Genomic DNA, 19,977 nt, shown 5'->3' on the forward strand with positions numbered 1-19,977 from the left:
TTCTCATCATAAGCAAGTCCAAAATTATCAGGCTTTGAAATTCTACTGGTGGGGTGTCTGGGCAATTTAGTCGGTTAAGCCCCGACTCTTGATCTTGGCTCACATCATGATCTCAGGGTTCAGTTCATGGGTTCAAGCCCCTGCTTAGCATTCTTTCTCTCCCTCTCTTTCTTTGCCCCTCCCTCCCCCTGCTCATGTTCTCTCTCTCACTCTCTCTCAAAATAAATAAATAAAACTTAAAAAACAAAAAAAGAAATCCTAGTGGCAAGAGATACATAGGAGTGGGCGAGCAGGGGTGAGGAAGAGAAGAGGGTCTTTTGCAGAGGAAAGGTTTTACCCAGACCTTCAGAGTTCCTTTTATACCCTTCCTGCCAATAGTAGAAATCCTGATTGATCTAGGTACAGAAGGGTAGCTTTTAGCTTAGAGTCTTGTTTACACTTAATTGGGGAACTTGATTTTTGTAAGAGGAGGTTAAGGGCATTGGCTGATACTCAGGACTATGTTCTGGATTTTGACCCAGCTCGGCTACTAGGTAATTGAGTGGCCTTGATGGAGTCCCCCAATCCTCAGATGTCTTTAGAACTGGTTTTTGTCTCTGCTGGATGGGCTGTTCCCTCTAACTATGCCCCTGATCCTAGTAAACTAGTTAACAAATGCTCTTGAACAGATTTTAAAATGAAATGTGAGATCTAAGACTAAGCATATATTGTAGCAAGTAGTTTCATGAGACACATAGTCATTTGAGTGTTCTGTGGACTACAGTCAGGAAGGAAAACAAGCCAGCATAGGTAGAGTGTGTGTGACATGTGGCTGTACCCCAAACAGCCAGCTTCTGTGGTAAATTTGCCAAGGTAATGGCATATGTTCAATAATACTTTGAATTTGGCAGGAAGGCTGGTTTTTATGAGGCTATTTTTTTGACTTGTTTTCTGGAGTCATATTAGGCTAAACAAGTGTCACTATTAATTTACACCTTCTTTTCTGGCTGGATTTACTTCAAGGTCATCTTGAAGTTTGGTTTCTATTTCAGCCTCATAACTGACTCACTTAGTTCAAGTCCCTGAGGCTGTTTCCTCATTCTGAAATGGTGATAGAAACACCTGTGTGCTACCTGTCACCTGGGTATGAGAATCTTCACAAGAAGACACCTTTATTGGGGTTTTCTACTTAAAGGTGTTGTGTAAGAATATGGTGGTATTTTTTTTAATGATGCTTATTTATCAAATGCAAAATAAATGTGCCTTAAGAATAAGTTTGCAAATTTGGCTGCCAGTTTTTAATGCTGAGCCATTAGAGTCAAAGCTTATGGTCATTAAATTAGCGGATGTAATCTTAGGGTATATTTGAACTGCTGCAGTGACAAGACCTGGGGATTAAAAATTTTACTTTTATTTGTTTGATTCAGTGACTTTTAGAACTGCAGACACTTGGTTCTCCTTCCATCCTGGATGTATTTGGTTTCCAGGAAGGCAGTTACTCCTTTCTGGGGATTCCACTAAGGGGCCACCACATTGCTTCTTTGTCAAGGCACAACAGAAATAGGTTGTTTTGGACTTTGAGGTTCTGTGATCCTTCCTGGAGTCTGATGTTCTGTTTTTATTTCTGTTTAGCATAGAAATAAAAAGCCAATGAGCGAACATCTTTGAGAAGAAAGAGGCCTGTATTCACAGGTCACTGGCAGAATTTCCGTAGCCTTCTCTCTGTGAAGGCTAGGGAGGAGTTGGAGCCCAGGTTACCTTGAAGGGTGTTGACAACTTTCTTAAAGTCTAATTAATTTGGGTTAATGCTGTGACTCAATTAGGACTGATTAAGCTTTTCCAAAGGGATTGCATGTGTGCTGGTCCCTCAGGAGGGACAGTGGTTGATCAGAGGTGTGCAGGGCTTTCAATTAAGATAGCAAAATGTCCTAAAAAGTAAAGAAAGGAGAATCACGAATGAGCTCCGGAAACAATGTGCTTTAGTCTAGAACCCACCCCCCTGGTAATCCTCTGTATGTAGGCAACTGTCCTCCCTGAGTTTTCTATTTCAGATAATTCTTTTTTTCCCCCATTCTCAGTTCATAGAGCATCTTTACCTTCCCTGCTCTGCTTGAGTGTTTTGGGCACTCATTTATTTCAATAAAGGTGTACTAAGTGTTCATTATGTTTGAAGTCTGTGCTAAGCAGTTGGTTGGGGGTGGACAGGACAGGACCTCCCTGGTGGAGAATGCAGCCTTCTGAGACGTGGACATAAGAAATAATAGTGTGCTGACTACAGGCTAGGGAGTTTCAAGATTTCAGATAGAATCCTGATACTGGGTGTTCCTCTTAAATTCCATTTTGTCAGTATTAGAAGTCCTTACTGACCTGGCAGCAGCGGGTCTGTTTTTAGTTTAGAACATTGTTTGCACTTAATTGGAGAATATGCTTCTGCACAATTAAGTTTAGAACATTAGCTGGTAGTCAGACCTGTGTCCGAATGATTTTAACCCGGTTCTGCTTCTAAATAGCTGGGCAGCCTTGATGGAGTCCCTCAATCTCTTGGAAAATCTGGTTCTTCATCTCTACAATGAAGGATCTGGAATACGGTGTTTCAGAGACTGGATCCAGGACTACCCTCTTGTTCTAGGATGCTGTCTGTAGCAATCCCGGAGACTGAGCCATAACCAAACACCTACGGCAGGTGGTTTGAGTCAGCGCTGCCTGCAGGGTTACGTAAAGCTGCTTCAAAGCTGAAATTGTTCAGGCAACCAAAAGAGGGGCTGAAGCACCTGGGTTACGAAGCCTTCCCTCCTCGACAGGGTCCCACCATGTAGGGAGCTCTTCTCAGGCTCAAACCTCAGGAAAAGAAGAAAGAAACTTCATTTTTTAAACTTTAGAAAGAGAAAAATCTGGAAAGCAAATATTTGGACCAGTTTGATTTCCAATCACATTTGCTTACAAGTGCAGGACCGAGCTGAAGAGATACCATGGAGGTCTGGGGGACAGCCACTTGCTGAGGGCTTCTTTTTTTTCCCCCAACTAACAAATGAAAAATGAAATTGCTGGTGACTTGATCAGCCAAAGAAGGATTTCTAATGTGGGCTAATTTGGCGTCTTTTTCCTGCTCATCCAGGGACAGTTAGACTTGGTGTCTGTGAGCTGTGCTCCTTACACTGCCTTGGAGGGTTTGTGTGTATGCATGTGTGTGTGCATGGACATGTACACATCCAGAAGACTTCCTGCCTCTGCACCTCATACCCAGGACAGCAAAGACTCCCAGTTTGTGGGAGAATTCTTTTCTGACAGGTTACGGGAGAGTAGGCACAAAATTGTGTGCTTTGATTTCCTCCTGATGTTCATGTCCAACTTTTAGTGGGACCCTCAGTCCTGAACTCTGATTCAGTTCAAACTCTGAATCTTCCTCCTTCCTTTCTTCCTTCCTTCCTCCCTCCTTCCTTTGTGTGTGTGTGTGTGTGTGTGTGTGTGTGTGTGTGTTTTCACATAAAAGTTGGATTCATTCCAGTTTTAAGAGGAAAGTGTAGACAGGGTTTCTTCCCCTTTCTCTCACTCACTTTTTTTAGCCTGATCCTATACCTGGATGACAGAAAACCTCACCCTGGGCATCCATTTGGTCCTTGGCTTTGTTGCATTGTTTGCCCAGAGTATGGAGGGTCTGTGCTGACCTGTCCCCACCAGGCCCAGGGAATGTCAGGCGAGTGGAATAGTATAATTGAAAGCTCTTTTGCATTCACAGAGTTAGTATCCACCTCTAAGAAAAGGAGACCAATAAATAAGGAAGCTGTTGGTTTTTAAAAATTGGCCTCTTTGGGATAATGATTGAGATATAGAAAAATATAATGACTTGATCTGGTCACACAGCAACCAAGCAGAAAACCCAAAACAAACAACAACGTTAAGATTACGAGCTAATGAAATTCCTTAATTATTCACCCAAATGGTCATTAGCTTTAGAATGTACAGTTTAAGTATCAGGTTTCCATTCATTGCATAGCCCTCCCCACATCCTTCTCCAAGCCAAAAAATTCTGGAACAGTGTTACTCAAAGTGTGATCCAAAGAAAGCAGCCCCAGCAGCTGCTGGGTACTTGTAAGAAGTGAAAATTCTGGGGTTTGGTCTCAGACCGACGGAGGCAGAATCTCTAGGGGTGGGACTCAGTAATTTGTTTTTCCTCAAGCCCTCCAGTAATATTTATGCCCACTAAATCTTGAGAAACACTCTAAAACATAAGTACATAAAGCGATGAATCTGGAGCATCTTGGTGACACAGGTGGCCTGTGCTTTCCAAGAAACACGCTGAAGACTGTGTTACAGCCTTCCAAAGTTCTAAGGCAGCACAACCCTTTGATGGTATGATGCTACCTATGCAGCGGGTATGGTGGACGGTGTTTGCCATAAATAAACAAAATGGCAAGTGTGTTTTCTGGATAAACTGAGGCTAAGGGTTAGAAAGAGGTATGTGAAGCAGACATGGATGGAAAAGAAGTTTCTCTTCCTCTTTGCCAACCTCTCTACATTGTTATGATTTTTACTTGCACCCAGGAATGTGGGTGCATTTAGCCTTTATAGAAGGAGTGCCAGGAATAGATAAGGTAACTATTCAAAGTCTGCTGGAAAAGGTTTGAATGAAAAGCAATTGGATGGGCCTCCAACATCCATTCTGTCGCTTACTGGCTCTGTGACCTTGGGCAAATTACACAACTTCTCTAAACCTCGCTTTCCTCATCTGTAAAAGGGGAATGATAAGCCTTGCCTTGCATAGTTGTTTGAGATTTAAATGTGGCTATAGTTGTGAAATGCTAAGTATGATAACATGACGTAGAAGGGCTCCACAAAAGAGAACTATTTTAATTATTTTCGTGATAACACAACATTAAATTCATCGAGGAAACGGATTTCACACTTTCTGTATGCTAGAGATGGCATCAGCTTCTTTCCATGGGCAGCTGGGGGTTGAACATGAGGGTTGGATGGGGACTGTATTAGAATCGCGGGGGGGGGCACTTATTCATATTCCATAATACCTCACCCCCTTCGTGTCATGAGCTTTGGGTATCCTTTCCTCATCCCTTCCCAATTTCCCTTCAGTGTATGTGAGAGAATCCCCCCTGGGGATGTAGTTTTTTAACAACCCAGCAGGCGAATCTGATGTGGTCCCTCTTTGAGACTCCCTGCAGTGTTCCTGTATCAAACTAATTAGATAAATATTCCTGGACATTTAATTTTGGGAACCTTTTAGGTGATGCATTGGTGTACCTGGAGCTTTATAACACTTCCCTTGTATTAAAGGAGTCATTTGTGAATGCTTTTACCCATTAGGGACATTTTTCTTTGTTTCCCTTTCAATAGAAAACTCCTTGCTAATTTCTTATACTAGTTGCGGATACAGGCCCTAGCTTGGTTTTTGTCGTTGTTGTTACTTGACCTAGCTTCTGCTTGATAAAATAGAAAAGAACATTGGAATAGGAGTTGTACGACCCAGGCTGTCCTTAGGCTTCTGCTACCACGTCCTAGGAATAAGAAACCATCCAACCTTAGAGCCTCACCATTTCTTTGTGTCCAATGTAGGCCTTAATCTCTCATGTCCTTTCTGGCTCGAAGAGTCTAACACCTGTCAAATCCTACTACTGTTATAACATACCATTTTGCTATACGTACACTAACAAAGTGAAGATCATTGAAGAAAATTATGTTAATCACAAGGCTGAAGTATAATTAGCATGCCAGTTGCTTGCCAATAAATGTCAGTAACTGGAAATAGTTTGTCCTCTAAATAATCTCTTTACCTAAACCTTGCTAAGCCCCAGTTATTTGTTTAAAAACCTTTATTTTAGAGATAACACAAAAGAAAGACTTTGATCCTAACGCTGTTCTCATCACAGATTTCAAAGGAGTGAACTCAGTTCTGCATCAAAGAGATTTTTGACTTCACCATTAGTATATGCATCCTGGATTTTATAAATAAATTTGCCTTTCTTATCCTCTGACATTGAAACCCATTCACCAGTTTATTTTTTCCTATTGATCAGGGATGCAAGAGAACTCTGGTGTCTGGGACAGCACTTTGGTAAACAGAGAGGTACCCCCAAAATATTTCTTGTGATCTTGGGTTTTTCGAAGCCTGGGAACTGAGCTGGGCTCCAGCCCACCCCGTGCCAGCTGAATCAGGTCTCCCGGACGTCGAACTATTACCTAAGCCACCCTCCCCGCTGCACCAGCTGTACCGCTCATTCATAGTGACCCAGTTTCGGTTCTTATGTAAGCACCCTGCATCACAGAACTAAGAGGAAGATGCCGGCAGCAGGCAGCACGTGTGGCCACGGGTATGTTCTTGGAGATTCTGTGCATGCCCAGGGGGATGCCAAGATTCTGCTGAGTGTTCCAGGAATTCTGGACACGAGCCTCTCCCTTCCTGCACTAGATAGACACTAATTTCAAAAAGATGTGTAATGTTCATAGAGCCTTGACTTCTTAGAATGTCATACAGAGAAAACCAAAGTGAAATAAAAAAAAATGAAATTAAAAAAAAAAAAGACAGATCCTTTTGTTTCTCTCTCATCTTCCTGAACTATTCACCACCCACCTTTAAGTTACCAGGTTTGTCTTGGGGCATTAGGCATGTTTATTCTGTATGATGGCACCTTAAGCCCCCAAAATACAGGCTTCATGGTCACTAACTCGCATGGAACACTCTCTGAGTGTCGGGCCCTGCGTGTCCTAACTCCCTTCACCCCCAAAGCTCCATAGAGCAGGTACTGTTAGGATCTGCATTTCACAGATGAGGGAACTGAAGCACAGAGAGGTTAAGCATAGTGCCCAAGGTCACACCTAGCTAGTGTGTGTCAGAGCCAGGGCACAATCCCAGGCAGAATGGCTTCAGGGATCAGAAAGGAGTCACTCTTTCCTTCTACTTGGGATCTGTGGGGACTCAGAAACTCCAGGACCTGGGTATCTGGGAGGGTGCAGGGTCTGGCATGCACAGGGCCCCAGGCTGGGGAGCACAGCTCATGCAAAGCAGGTCATGCTGAGAGATGCCCATAAATGCTCATGAGCCTTTCAGAGATAAACTGGCATCCTTCATTCTAACCAACTGCAGTTTATGGAGAAGCATAAGGGAAGGAGAGGGTCCTGGTGGAAAGAAGGAAGGGGGAAGAGGGGAGGAGGGGCAACAAGGGACAGAAGAAAAGGGAGAGACGCTGGGAAAAGATGCTGAAGAGTCAGGCGAGGACCAGACAGAGAGTTTGCAGGGATGAGGTGGGAGGGGATGGAAGGAGGAAGAAAGGATGTAGCTGACGAGGAGGAATGGCTCTGGCTCTGGTCCCATCCCGTTCCTTTGCTGGGTCCCAGAAGTGGGAAAGGTGGGCCAGGTGGTCTGTACACAAAACCCACTCCCACCATCTGCTCTGGGAGGGGGAGGGGCTCCCACCCCTTCTCACATCCATTGTTCCCAGGTGAAGTTTTTCTTTGCACAGTGACCCTCACCCCTGCCTCCAGAGCCAGCCCTGGGAATATGGAGGGTGGTGAGAGATCAGGGTGGAGAGGGGTGGGGGAGCAGAGGAGGAGGGCTGTGGGCAGGCACAGTCTGTGCAGAGCTTTGTGAGCTTTTTCTTTACCACAATCTGTTCTCTAGACGCTACTGCTTCTCAGGTCTGGACCCTCCCCATCTCTCCTCAAGCTCTTCCTTTGAAATCCCTGACAAATTTTAAAGGCCATATTTTGCTTTGGTTCCCCTCCCACTGTGTCTGAAACCAGCCCTGGAAATGCAGATGACTGCATTTTTGGGTTGAGGCTGCCTGAAAGCGCTCGGCATCTTTACAAGGTCACTCAGCCATGCTTTGTTACAGTGTCCCCAGGCCACCGTTGGGGAATGTGCCAGTCTGCTCCATGTGATGCTTCTGTGTCTCGGGAAGGATGCTCAGGGAGGTGCTGTGGGAAGAAGAGAGTTTAGTCCTCCATTGTCACCACAGATAAGGTGATGGCAGGTGTCCTCCTGTGGGAGAATCTCCAGCTCTGTAAGCTAGGTGTCACATTTGCCCCACTGTGATGTACTTTCAGTGCGACAGCTTGATTTGGGGTTATTGTCCATCCCTCCTTTGAAGGAAGAGATGACGTGAGGTTCTCTGGCGATCACGAGAGGAGACACAGGCAGAATGGTCTCTGAAGTCACACAGATGTGTGTGAACCCACTGTCCCCTGTTACTGGCCATGTGACTCCAAACATTGAACCCAAACTCTCCAAGTCTCACTTTCCCTCTTTGTGAGACAAACTCCCGTCCGAGCTAACATTTACTGACTGCTTGTAATGCGCGTTGGGCACTTTTACGTGGATCGCCTCATTCAGTTCTCAGAACAATCCGGTGCAGTAAGTCCCAGCATTATTCCCATTTTACAGATGAGATGATGTGGGCTTCAAGATGTGAGGACACTTTCTGAGGTCGCACAGATTCGGACCCAGACAGGCTCTCTGGCTCCAGAACCTCTGCCTTGATAATAGGGTTGGTGTGAAGATTGAGCGAGTTGACATATGTAGACTGGACAATGTAGAACTGGTTCGGGGTAAATCCTCAGTGCATTGTGGTGGTGATGTTGCTAAGGAGGAGGACAGAAAACAATCAGCTAAGAGCTGTGTCTCATGCAGGCCTGACTTGCAAAGGGAGCGCAGAGCAGACTCTTCCCCAGGGAGAGTTAATAAGATCCAACCCCTCACTTTACAGATGAAGATGCTGAGACCCAGGGAAGTCGAATGTGTTGTCCAAGGTCATAGAGCTAATTATGGGCCTGACTCTGATCAGAAGGGATGCTCCCAACTGGGACAGTGGTGCTCCCATCCCAGGTGGGACCAGAAAGGTTCTGTAGGCTGCCTCAGTGAAGCTGACAGGAAGTCATGAGCTGGGTATGAGTTTGCCATACATTTACTTCAAATCCCCATTCCTCCTGAGTCCATCTCCATAGCTTCTAATGTAATCCAGTGCCCATCCTTGTCTCTAGGTTGTTCTTCTACCCAAGATCCAACTCCGCCTTCCACAGGGACTCTTTCGATTTCTTCCCATCTCATCTATTGCCATCATTCCTGGAAACCTCACCATCCATGGAGTTACTCATGGCCCCCTTGTCTTGGGCTGAGATAGCACTCCCTCCACCCCCCCTCCCCCCAGCCATTGCTGGTGCAGGCATCGTTTGGGCCCCACCATGATGCAGAGCTGGAGACTGGACTCCTGACTCACATAAGAATGCCTGCTTTATAATTTGGTATCCATGCCACTTATTAATCATGTGACCTCAGGCAAGTTATTTAACTTCTCTAAGCTTCACTTACTTCTCTACAAATGGCAATAATATGAGGACCTGTGCTATAAGTATGCCAGAGGTACCTAAAGCATTTAATGCAGTGCCTGGCCCAAAGTGCTCGATCAGTGCCTGCGGTGGTTGTTTTCAAGATTCCTCCTCTAACTTCAACTTTTTTTAAACCTCCTGTTTATCCTTCTCCCCTTTTCCTATGTCCCAATGTTTAGATCCTAAATCCTGCTGTTCTCTGGGTTTAAGCTTCCTTTACCAACCTGGACCTGATGGTCCTTTCTTTGACTGAGAGGCACATCCCCAAACTAAAAGTTCTTGCTTCCTTCTTGGTGCATCGTAACCTTGTCCAGGAACTAGAACCTAGGCCTTTACAAGTGTTTGCCTGTTTCTTATCATGTTTCTATTCATTTTTCCAAAGTAGCTGTTGTCAACCCTTCCCAAACCCCTACCACACACATCGGACTTATAATTATTCAATTAATTATCTTAAATTATTGCTCACTATCTGTGACCCTAGACTAGCTTTTGAGTTCTGTGAGGTGGTGACTTCATTTGATTTACTCATGTCGTATCCTGCAAACCTAGCATATGGAGGCAGACCACCTTCACAGGGACTTCACCGCAAATTAACGAAGATCAAGGCTGTTCAAACTTACGTATCTCAGATATGTCCCTTCCCTGACCAATTCTTTCCATCTTCATCCACTCTACTTTCTTTTACTCTACTTCTGATTTTAAGGAGCACAAGTTCTTCTACTTCTGGGTCCCCCTCCTTCTCCAGAATTTTCCTTCACCAGATACATTCTTTTGTTTCTTTAATCTTTTATCTTCCCTTGCTCTTTTCCTTCTGCCTGCAATACATCTGGAAAGATCTTGCTTTGGAGTCATAGGGACCTGGTAGGGAAACTTGGCTTTTCTTGCCAGCTGTGTAACTGGGACATTGCTTCGACTTCTGTAAGTAAGCCTTATGTCTTCATTTGGAAAATGAGAGTGCTACTATCTATGGATCAGCATTGTTGTGAAAATAAATTGAGCTAGTGTTTGCAAAATCTCCAGCAAAAAGTGTGGCATATAGTAAATAGATAAAACTCCCTGCCCCAAATCCCAAATAAATACATCAAAATAAAACCCTACCATGCCTAGGTCCCACCACCTTCTCAGACAGGAACTCCTTCCTTCATTTTCTGGCACCCAAACTAGAAACTTCCTGGTATCCACACGCAGCCCTCTTCTCTCCATCATAATTCTGTTCTCAGGCTTACTTCTCTACCTTCCTAGGGGGAACATTTTATTAGTTAAACTCTTTCCTTTAATTTCAACTCCTCCTATTCAACCAGTCTTTTCTGATTAGATCCACATCAAACATACTCAAGACTAACAAAACAAAAAACAAAAACACAGAAAACCGCATTTTTTCCTGACCTCCTGTTTCCTTCTAGTAAAGCTATCTGATCTTTCTACTCCCCTTCTTGCAAGAGACATCTGAGTTCACTGTTTTCTGCTTCCTCTCCTCTCATTCACCACCACGTTCAGCACAGTGTGCCCAGGATCCCCGTTACACCACTAAAGCTGCTCCCTCCCATGGTTGCTGAATCTCACCACCGAATCCAACAGCCACATCTCAGCCCATAGCTAGCTTGACCTCTGGGTAGTGCTGGACACGTGGCCGCTTCCTCCTCCTTGAAACGTTCGCTTCCCTGGCTTTTTGCAGTGCTGTGTTATCCTTCTATCTCTCAGGCTCTTTCACAGACCTCTTGATGTATCTTATGAGTGGGCTCAATAATTGTTTACATTAATTTTTTTAATGTTTTTTTATTTGGAGAGAGAGTGAGAGCAGGGGAGAGGCAGAGAGAGAGAGAGAGAGAGAGAGAGAGAGAGAGAAGGAGAGAGAGAGAGAAAATCCCCACAGACTCTGTGCTGTCAGTACAGAACCCAACTCCGGGCTTGAACTCCCGAACCATGAGATCATGACCTGGGCCAAAATCAACAGTCGGACGCTTAACTGACTGAGCCACCCAGGCACCCCAATAATTGTTAACATTATTATTATTGTTGCTGTTATTATTATTATTATTATTGTTAAACACTAATCTTCTTGAACTATTTCTAATTACTCGAACACTCTTAATTCTAGGCCTTCACTTGTGTGGCTCCCCCTTCCTGCCAGACTCTTCTCCACCTTCTCTTCCCTTCTTTCACTTAGCTTCTGGCTCTTCAACTTCACATCTCAGCTTAGAAGCTTCTCCCTCCTGCACATCTTGCCTTTCCTCCTTAGGTCTGGCTCAGGCATCCCTTCTGGGTACTTTCCCGGCAACCTCTGCTTTCCCTGTCATACCACTCTTCATGTATACCGTAATTACCAAATTATGTTATCTTGGCTCAAATAGCCTCTCACTGTAAGTTCTGAGGGCTTCGTTGTGCCTGTTTTTTAGCCCCTCGCAGAATGCCTGGGTCCCATAATGGGTGTGTGCGAATGAGTGAATGGATGGGTGGAGGTGGCATTATTGCTGTGTTGGATTGGGAATTAGTATACCTTATATTTTTAATGCTACATAGTATTACCTGTGTGAACTCTGTCAAGCCCCTCCTCCAAGCTTCTTGCTCTATACAATTGAGAAAAGTTCAGCAATATTCCCGAGGGCACTTTGCAGGTGCTGTCTCTTTTTTAATCTGCACAAAGGCCCAACACAGTTGAGACTTTGATGAAAGGAGATAATGTCTGCATCTTGTCTAGCATGGATGGTTTCCCGAGCAGGGCTCTCTTCACCAATGCCATCGGTGAAGGCAGAAAGGTAATGTTCTTTCTTTATCTGTAACTTGATTCAGGTTGCTCGCAAGCGCTTGTTTTTGTTCAATGGAAAATAACACGAAATCTAACATTAACAGCAAACTTTCAGCTTTGCCATTCAAGGTATTTATTTAGTCTCTTCTGATTTAAAAACAACAGGCTCGTCCAAGTAACTCTTCCAAGTCACTTTGAATTTACTCTTTTAATGTTTTTTTAATGTTTATTTATTTTTGAGAGAGAGAGAGTGAGGGAGGGGGGGAGTAAGGCAGAGAGAGAGGGAGACACAAAATCCAAAGCAGGCTCTAGGCTCTGAGCTGTCAGCACGGAGCCCAACGCGGGGCTCGAACTCATGAGCCGTGAGATCATGACCTGAGTTGAAGGTCAGGTGGTTAACCGACTGAGCCACCCAGGCGCCCCTGAATTTACTGTTTTAGATAAATGCAGTGTTTTAGCATTCTCTCCCTGCCCTTTCCTTCCCACGCCCTGCCCACAGTGGAAAAGCAGCCAGAGAAGGCCTTTGGCCTGGGGTCTTTAGGTCCTCCTTGCATCCACTGATAGTGTCCATCCACTGCTTAGAGACCACCTTGCTGAGCCAGCTCTGCCTTGGCTCTCATGGGCACTGAATCTCCTTGGAGGCTTCCACAGCTCCAAATGGTATTCTACCCCGCCTCTGCCTCTAGCCCCTGCTACAGGTGCCTCTTCTGCAAGCAATGGCAATCTCCTGGCAGGCAGGCAGGCTAACTCTCAGGTCTGAGTTCCTCAGAGCCTGTGGAAACTTCTGGATTACCTTCGTAAGAACTTGGAGGAGACAAGGTATGGAAAAAAGAGCATCCACAAGGGTTTTTATGGGCAGGGATTTTATGACCTGTTTTCTGATGTAAGTGTTTTGTGCATTAGTAGTTTATAAAAGAAATCATTGAATGAGTGATTCTCTAGCCATCTCTCTGCCTAATCATTGCCACGTTAGTGTTTCATGCTGTCTTTGATTCTCATTTTATCTTGGATTTCTACTCCCTCTTCAAGGTTTTAAACCCAATGTAGGAATGAGGGTGAGTGGGGCCCTGAGCCAACCTTTCATAGGAGTCTAACCTATGTTACCCCCCTCTTCCTTCCTTGGCACAGGAGCAATTTTATTTACATCCTCCCTGATGGAAAACAACCTTACATCATATTCTGCTTTCTCCATACTCCTTGTCTTAGAGGACCATATGTCTTGTCTTAAGGTGACTGTATGTCCTGGTTTTTGCCTGTGGTGGTCATGGTTTATGCCCATTGTCTCTGTGTAATTAATAGGCATGCCCCTCTTCGTTCTCAAAAACGTCCTGGCTTAGATGGTAAATTTCATGGCTACTCTGCTTTTGATAAACACGTGAAACTCAGGCCTCCAAACTTAGATTTCTTTTTGATTTAAAGCTTGGCTTTGGGAATTGCATCAAAACCCTTTTCTACCCCAATTTCCTGCCCCTTGCAAGTAAAGGCTTGATTTTTATGACTGTTGTTCTGATGAGGGATTATAACATCTATTTTTTTTAATGTATGTTTATTTATTTTTGAGAGAGAGAGAGAACACAAGTGGGAGAGGGGCAGAGAGAGAGGGAGATACAGAATCTGAGGCCTGGGAAGGCTCCAGGCTCTGAGCTGTTAGCACAGAGCCTGATGCAGGGCTCAAACTCATGAACCTGGAGGTTATGGCCCGAGCTGAAATCAGGTGCTCATCTGATGGAGCCACCCAGGTGCCCCATAACATCCATTTTAAAGACAAAGATACCCAATAACTTTAATTAGGAGAAATGAAAATGTTTCACAAAAGAAAAAACAAACATTTAAATATGGCAACAGCATGGCACCACCAATCCATGATCCTGGGCAACACATTGTCCTGGTGCACATTGGTGGGCCTCAGATATTCAGGTGATTCCATCCCTTAGAATTAAGAACTGTTAACGTATTGTCCTTTTGACAAATTTTAGAAAAGAAAGAAAACATTGTAGCCAGAGTCTTTTTTTTTTTTTTTTTTTTTTTTTTTTTTTTTTTTTTTTTGATTAGAGAGAGAGAGTGGGAGAGGGGCAGAGGGAGAGAGAGTGAGAATCCCAAGCAGGCTCCACACCCAGTGCAAAGTCTGACTCGGAGCTCGATCTCGCAATGGTAAGATCATGACCTGAGCTGAAATCGAGAGTCAGGCGCTTAACCAACTGAGCCACCCAGGTGCCCTCAGAGTCATTTTTAACCAATGCAGTCACTTTATTCTAGGCTATGTCTGCCCATCCCCTGAGGACAGTTTGTAGAAAGCTGTAGCTCTTATTTGAATAGTGAAGAGTATATTGAGGGTTAAGATAATTCATAAAATATATTTTAATATAAAAACATTAGCTGAGTATATAGGCAATCAATGAATGTTGTTTTCCAAATCTATGTGGTAATCTTATTCTGCTCATCTTATTCTGATTAGAATCAGAGCACGTTGCTCTGTTTTGGCAACATGCATGACATTGATTTTATTTTATTTTATTTATTTTTTAAATGTTTTTATTTATTTTTGAGACAGAGACAGAGTATGAGCAGGGGAGGGGCAGAGAGACAGGGAGACACAGAATCTGAAGCAGGCTCCAGGCTCTGAGCTGTCAGCACAGAGCCTGACGCGGGGCTCGAACTCACGGACTGTGAGATCATGACCTGAGCCGAAGTCGGACACTCAACCGACTGAGCCACCCAGGCGCCCCGCATGACATTGATTTTAAAAAATGAAAAGGTGTGTTCATCATTAAGTCATTGGGAGAAAATTATAGTTAATCTTAATTAAAACACGTAATTTGGTAAGCAGGATCTTTTAAAATAAAGTATCCATGGGATGAACCATTAAAATATGGGGCCTCAAAAGGTTTTAAAAGAGGCTGGGAATCTTTTACAGGCAATAGAATGGCTTCAGCGACTGAATTTCAGTAGGGTGTTTACTTTCAGAAGTTCTTCTGGTAGTAGTGAAGGATTTGCCCTGAGGCATTCACACCCTCCCGTAGTTTGTCTTGTAAAAGATTGTTTTTTTAGGGTGGTTGACTTGGATTAGGGTACAGAATGCATTACGAATATCACTTTGGCCTCATTAGAAACATGGGCTCACCAGTAGACTCAGGGGACAGCTGACTCTGCATTAGGGGACAGACAGTGACCACTGAGGGCTGATGAGCAGTGACCAGGGTTTCCCACAGTCATTATTACTGTGGCTTCCTAAACATTTCTCCCTAATATCACTCTGATCCTTGAGTAGGAAGCAGAGCCTGCCTCCGGGGATACCGGTGTGTTTAAGAGGTAGAGTCTCCAAGAGGATGTGGAGGAGCAGTGGGGGTTGGACAATCAGGGCCAGTCTCACATTATTACTACCTTTCTCTCTTTCATCTACAGTCTGTGAGCTTATGCCTCTTCCTATCTCTCTTCCTTTTCACCTTCCCCACACCCACAGATGGGGTGGCCGCCTTCCGCGCCTTTTTGAAGACCGAGTTCAGCGAGGAGAACCTAGAATTCTGGCTGGCCTGTGAGGAGTTCAAGAAGACCAGATCAACTGCAAAACTGGTCTCCAAGGCCCATAGGATCTTTGAGGAGTTTGTGGATGTGCAGGCTCCGAGGGAGGTGTGTTGGCGGTGGCGAGAGTCTTGTAAGACCTCTATCCATGGCTCCTGGCTCACATCTCTCTCTTGGCGGGGGTTTGAGCCAGTCTTGTTGGGGACTGTCTTCTGAACTGAGCCTCGCTGCTCTGATGGCTCTTAATGAAAAGAGGATCACTTCTAAAGTGCACAGCCCAGGGCTTCTAAAGAGGGGCTCTATTAGGAGTGCTTTAGTTGTCTTTCAAACATGTGCCTGCAAGACCTGTGTTTCTATAGGGATTCTGTAAGGATAGATGCCATTGAATCCATGTTAGTTTTCCTAGTGGAAGGCAGCACAGGTTAATGGGATGAGCATCCACTTTGGAATCTTATTCCAGTCTCAGCTCTACCAGTTAGAAGCTGTGTGGTCTTATCCGAGTTCTCTAGTCTCTCTGACTCCCATTTGCCCCAAAGTGAAAGTGTACCTTTCAAGACTACTCTGAGTATTAGGGATAAAGCACCTCGTCAACATCTGTCACTGCCTATTAATGAGTCATTACAGTCATTTATATTATTTTATAATAAGTTATTATCATTTATAATAATAAAATGAATCTCTATATATGGCTGTGCTGAGTTATAAAACAGAATTTTACTTGGGAGGATTTTATAGAAGCAAAATGTTTGCTGTCTACGAGTTTTGGTGTGCTATATACCTAGGACTCTTCAATTATTCTTTGACTTGGGAGGTAGGAGGTCTTTGCCCAGTGCCCAGGATGCTGTAGACCCTTTAAAATGCTGTTTAGAACAGAGATGTCCATTCTAACCATAATCTCTCCTCCTGGGGCATTTGTTTCTTTAGTGGTTAAGAACAAACAAGAGGGCAAGCTTCCTTTAGGGAATCCACATTAATACTTACCTTCAGTCTCACTCTTTGCTTGACATCATGAAGACCCCTGGATTAGGAGTTAAGTGATTTGGGATTTTGCCTTGGCTCTGTTACTAACTTTCCATACTGCTTTAGAGCAGCCTTGTAGTATCTCTTTTCTTCAGTGTCCTTATCTGTAAATTGAGACAAAGAATGTCTGGTCTTCAGACCTCACAGGATTCTTGCTGGGATTAAAAGGGATAACCTCCATGAAAACAGTTTGAAAAGCATGACTAAGCTTACATATATAAGATACTGTCATTAGTAATTATTACATAGCTAGGAGCAGTTGCCAGGCACCATGGCCCTTGAGGGCCTGTGACCATGCTCTCTGTTTGTGTCTCCAGGTAAACATAGACTTCCAGACCCGAGAAGCCACGAGGAAGAACATGCAAGAGCCATCCCTGACTTGCTTTGACCAAGCGCAGGGAAAAGTACACAGCCTCATGGAGAAAGACTCTTATCCCAGGTTCCTGAGGTCCAAAATGTACTTAGATTTGCTGTCCCAAAGCCAGAGGAGGCTCAGTTAGACCTCAGATGGGGACTCTTGGAGATCACTGGCTTCCCCCCTCCCCTTGCTGCCAAGACCATATTCTAATGTGAAATGTCATAGGTGTTCAAAAAGCAATGGCGTTTAGTTTGGGAGCCTGGGGGATGAGGAGTGGATGAAGGGCCATTCCAAAGTAAGATCCAGTCACCAGAGCTCGGACTCTATTCCATTAACCCATGTTTGTGTTTTGGTTAGCGGTAGCACCTTGCTGCTGTTACCCTCCTTCTGGGTCAGCAACTTGCCCTTCACAATGCCTTGGGTCATTTCTGCTGAGAAGGCAGATTTGCTATGCTGGGCTAATGTGTAAATAATGCAGATGCAATTCCCGCCACTTCCACACCCTCCTCAGTTAGGATTCTTGGCTCTAACTTGTACTATACCCCTGTGAGGAATAGCTAGAAGACTCCGGCTCACCTAGGTGATTTGCTGTCACAATGTAGTGGCCAGTGCTAGTGTAGGAGAGAGGTTTGTGGGGAATCCCAGGTTTCTAACGCTGTCATTGACACGTGGCCTCTGGGAGAAGGGGCAAACTCCATGGAGCTGGCTATTTCTTCCATTTCCATTAGACCAGTGTGAAAAGCTGTCATCACTGCCCATCTTAGCCTAGGAAATTCACAAGACATTTTTACCCTCACAATTCCATGAAGGGTCTTGGGAGATCTCTTATATGATTTCTGATGTGGGGTCTGCTTTTAAGAAAGATACAGCTTGCAGATCTTCCTTGATTCTACCAAGAAGTATTCCAGAAGTCGAACGACCAGGGAACATAGCTCCAGTAGACTTTTGTGCAATGGGGCGCCATATAACCTCTCTGTTGCTTAATGTATTCTCCGCCGTCACCTCCCTGTGGCATCACACATCACTGATCTCTTAGAAAGACAGCTTGGCAAAGGGAGGTGAATTCCCATAGCATGGACAGCTTTCATGGTGCCTAATACTTTCCTTGTCTCTCCCTGTCCCCCCTTCCATGCAGGTCATGTAATTATGATGGGGGAGAATGGGAACTTAGGCTGTAACTCTTCAGCTTGCTTCCTGGGAGCATGCTTTCTTAGAAAGGTCTCTCTCATGAGGGCCATCTTGGCTATTCAGCAACTTCCTTCTTGACCTCTGACCTTTTGGGATTGAACATGGAACAGGAGGTGAGGCTAAGATCACTGTGAACATCTGGCTGTGGAGAATCTTCCTAAAATGCTTTCATGGTACCCTGAGGCTCCTTTTGGAAATGTGTCAGGATACTCTTCCTTGGAGGGTGAGCGTAAAGCACCCTAGCTTCCTGAGAAAAAAAGTGGACTTGGGCACAAATTTGCAGTGCCAGGGATATGAATCCTCAGCAGAGAGACTGGAAAGTGGAAGAGGAGTCTGGAAGAGGCTGGTCTCCAGGTGGACCAAATCGTAGAGAATATGGTGGAGTTACTATTGGGATAATTCACAGCCAGTGGATTTGGAGTCATTGCAGATGTCCACAACTTTCAGCTTGACTAAATGAAATAGCTGCGATTAGGCGTAAGCTCTGGAGTGCAGGCGATTGAGAACTGGGCTGAAGCATTCTCCTTTTGTGGGGTGATGGGCCTCTTTAGGTACACAGGATTCTAGTGTTTGCACTCCTGTCCAGTAACTTTGTGAATTTCTTCCTTCCTTGGCTGCAGCTAGACAAGTTCAAGAAGGCTCTTGAGTCCCACTGGTGTCAGGGTCCGTTGCTCCGCCATGGCACGTTGTATCTGTAAGTGAGGGCTGGTGAGTCTGTCTGAACCATCAAGGAGAGAACACATACCTCTTAGCCCTCACACCGAAGCACTCTGTGAAATCTCGTGTTCAAGAACTCCGATGCCTCAAATAGGTGTTGTTAGTTAGATCAGGTAGTGTTCCCCTGCCCCCACTGGTAAAAAACCATTCTTAGCTAAAGCTTCCGGAATTAATTTAATGATCAAATTCTTGAACAGGGTATTTTAAACATTGTTTACATATGAAATGTACATCTGCTGCCAACTCTACTGTTGAATATGAGGTGCATGTAAATTGGAACGGCAGAGTTATGGAAAAATGAAATGTTTCAGAGGGGCCTTTTTACCACTTCCACTATCCCCAGGAGAAGTCTGAACAAGACTGTTGTGCAGTGGCCTCACTTGAGGCCTAGAGTTCTTGCCAACCATTGGTGGAATGAAGGCTGCAGATGGTGGTGTCATGGCACCCAGTGACTTCCTCCCACGATGGGGAGGCGCGAAGGACCAAGCTTGGGTATCCTGAATTTTGCCGCTATGTGAGCGTATGTGGGCATGTGTCTGTGTGTAGAGGAATGTGATGGCTATATTTATGGTACTCCGGTGGAGTGTCTGCGTGCATGTGTGTGTGTGTGAGACCATTGTGAGCATGAGTCCAGGACACCACAGAGACCATCTTCCCATGGGGTAGAGCTGTCCTCATACCCTTTCTCTCCTGCTTCCCACAAAAGGCACAGAGCTCTCTGCTCTGATGCCTATGTTCAGGCACTTAGGTCATGCCAACCCAGATTTTGGTCTGTGACGAAACAAAGAGAAATGTTTACAACATCTAGAGCAATATCAAAGCATACCTCATCCATGACTGTCCATGTCTCCCGGTCCTGCCCTCTTGCCCGTCTCCTCTTCCACAAGCCCTCATCTGCCTCGCTAGGTGGGCCTCTGCAGGTGCCACTTCTTCCATTTAAGGTCTTCCTTTTGTCCTCGTGCCAGGCTTGTGCTGTGGACTGCCTTCTGGGCTTGAGGCTTGCTCTGGGCCTGGAACCTCTGAAGACCCAGGGCAAGCCAGGGCAGGAGGCCAGGCAGAGCTGTGATCTTTAGGACTGCTCTCCACCCCCAAGTGGCCTTTTGGCCCCACTTGCGCC

At 44.9% G+C, this 19,977-nt stretch overlaps 1 protein-coding gene and 1 long non-coding RNA gene across 6 annotated transcripts in view; one reads left to right on the forward strand and one right to left on the reverse strand.

Annotated features, from left to right (window-relative positions):
• Positions 1 to 18,146, forward strand: part of RGS8 (regulator of G protein signaling 8) — a 57,442-nt gene extending 39,296 nt beyond the window's left edge. For all 5 annotated transcript variants that reach the window (XM_042976561.1, XM_042976563.1, XM_042976560.1 and 2 more), the window contains 2 exons: positions 15,519 to 15,685; positions 16,915 to 18,146. In XM_042976561.1, coding sequence (XP_042832495.1) covers positions 15,519 to 15,685; positions 16,915 to 17,097 — 350 coding nt within the window. In that variant the 3' untranslated portion in view covers positions 17,098 to 18,146. The remainder of the gene's footprint in view (positions 1 to 15,518; positions 15,686 to 16,914) is intronic.
• Positions 1,834 to 16,758, reverse strand: LOC122235940. Its single transcript, XR_006214083.1, has 3 exons — positions 16,559 to 16,758; positions 2,751 to 2,817; positions 1,834 to 1,907 (listed from the first exon to the last, which is right to left on the reverse strand). It is a non-coding gene; the product is annotated as an uncharacterized LOC122235940 (long non-coding RNA).
• Positions 18,147 to 19,977: the final 1,831 nt, after the last annotated feature.

The sequence above is a fragment of the Panthera tigris genome, chromosome F3 (assembly GCF_018350195.1).
Source record: "Panthera tigris isolate Pti1 chromosome F3, P.tigris_Pti1_mat1.1, whole genome shotgun sequence".
NCBI classification, from domain to species: domain Eukaryota; kingdom Metazoa; phylum Chordata; class Mammalia; order Carnivora; family Felidae; genus Panthera; species Panthera tigris.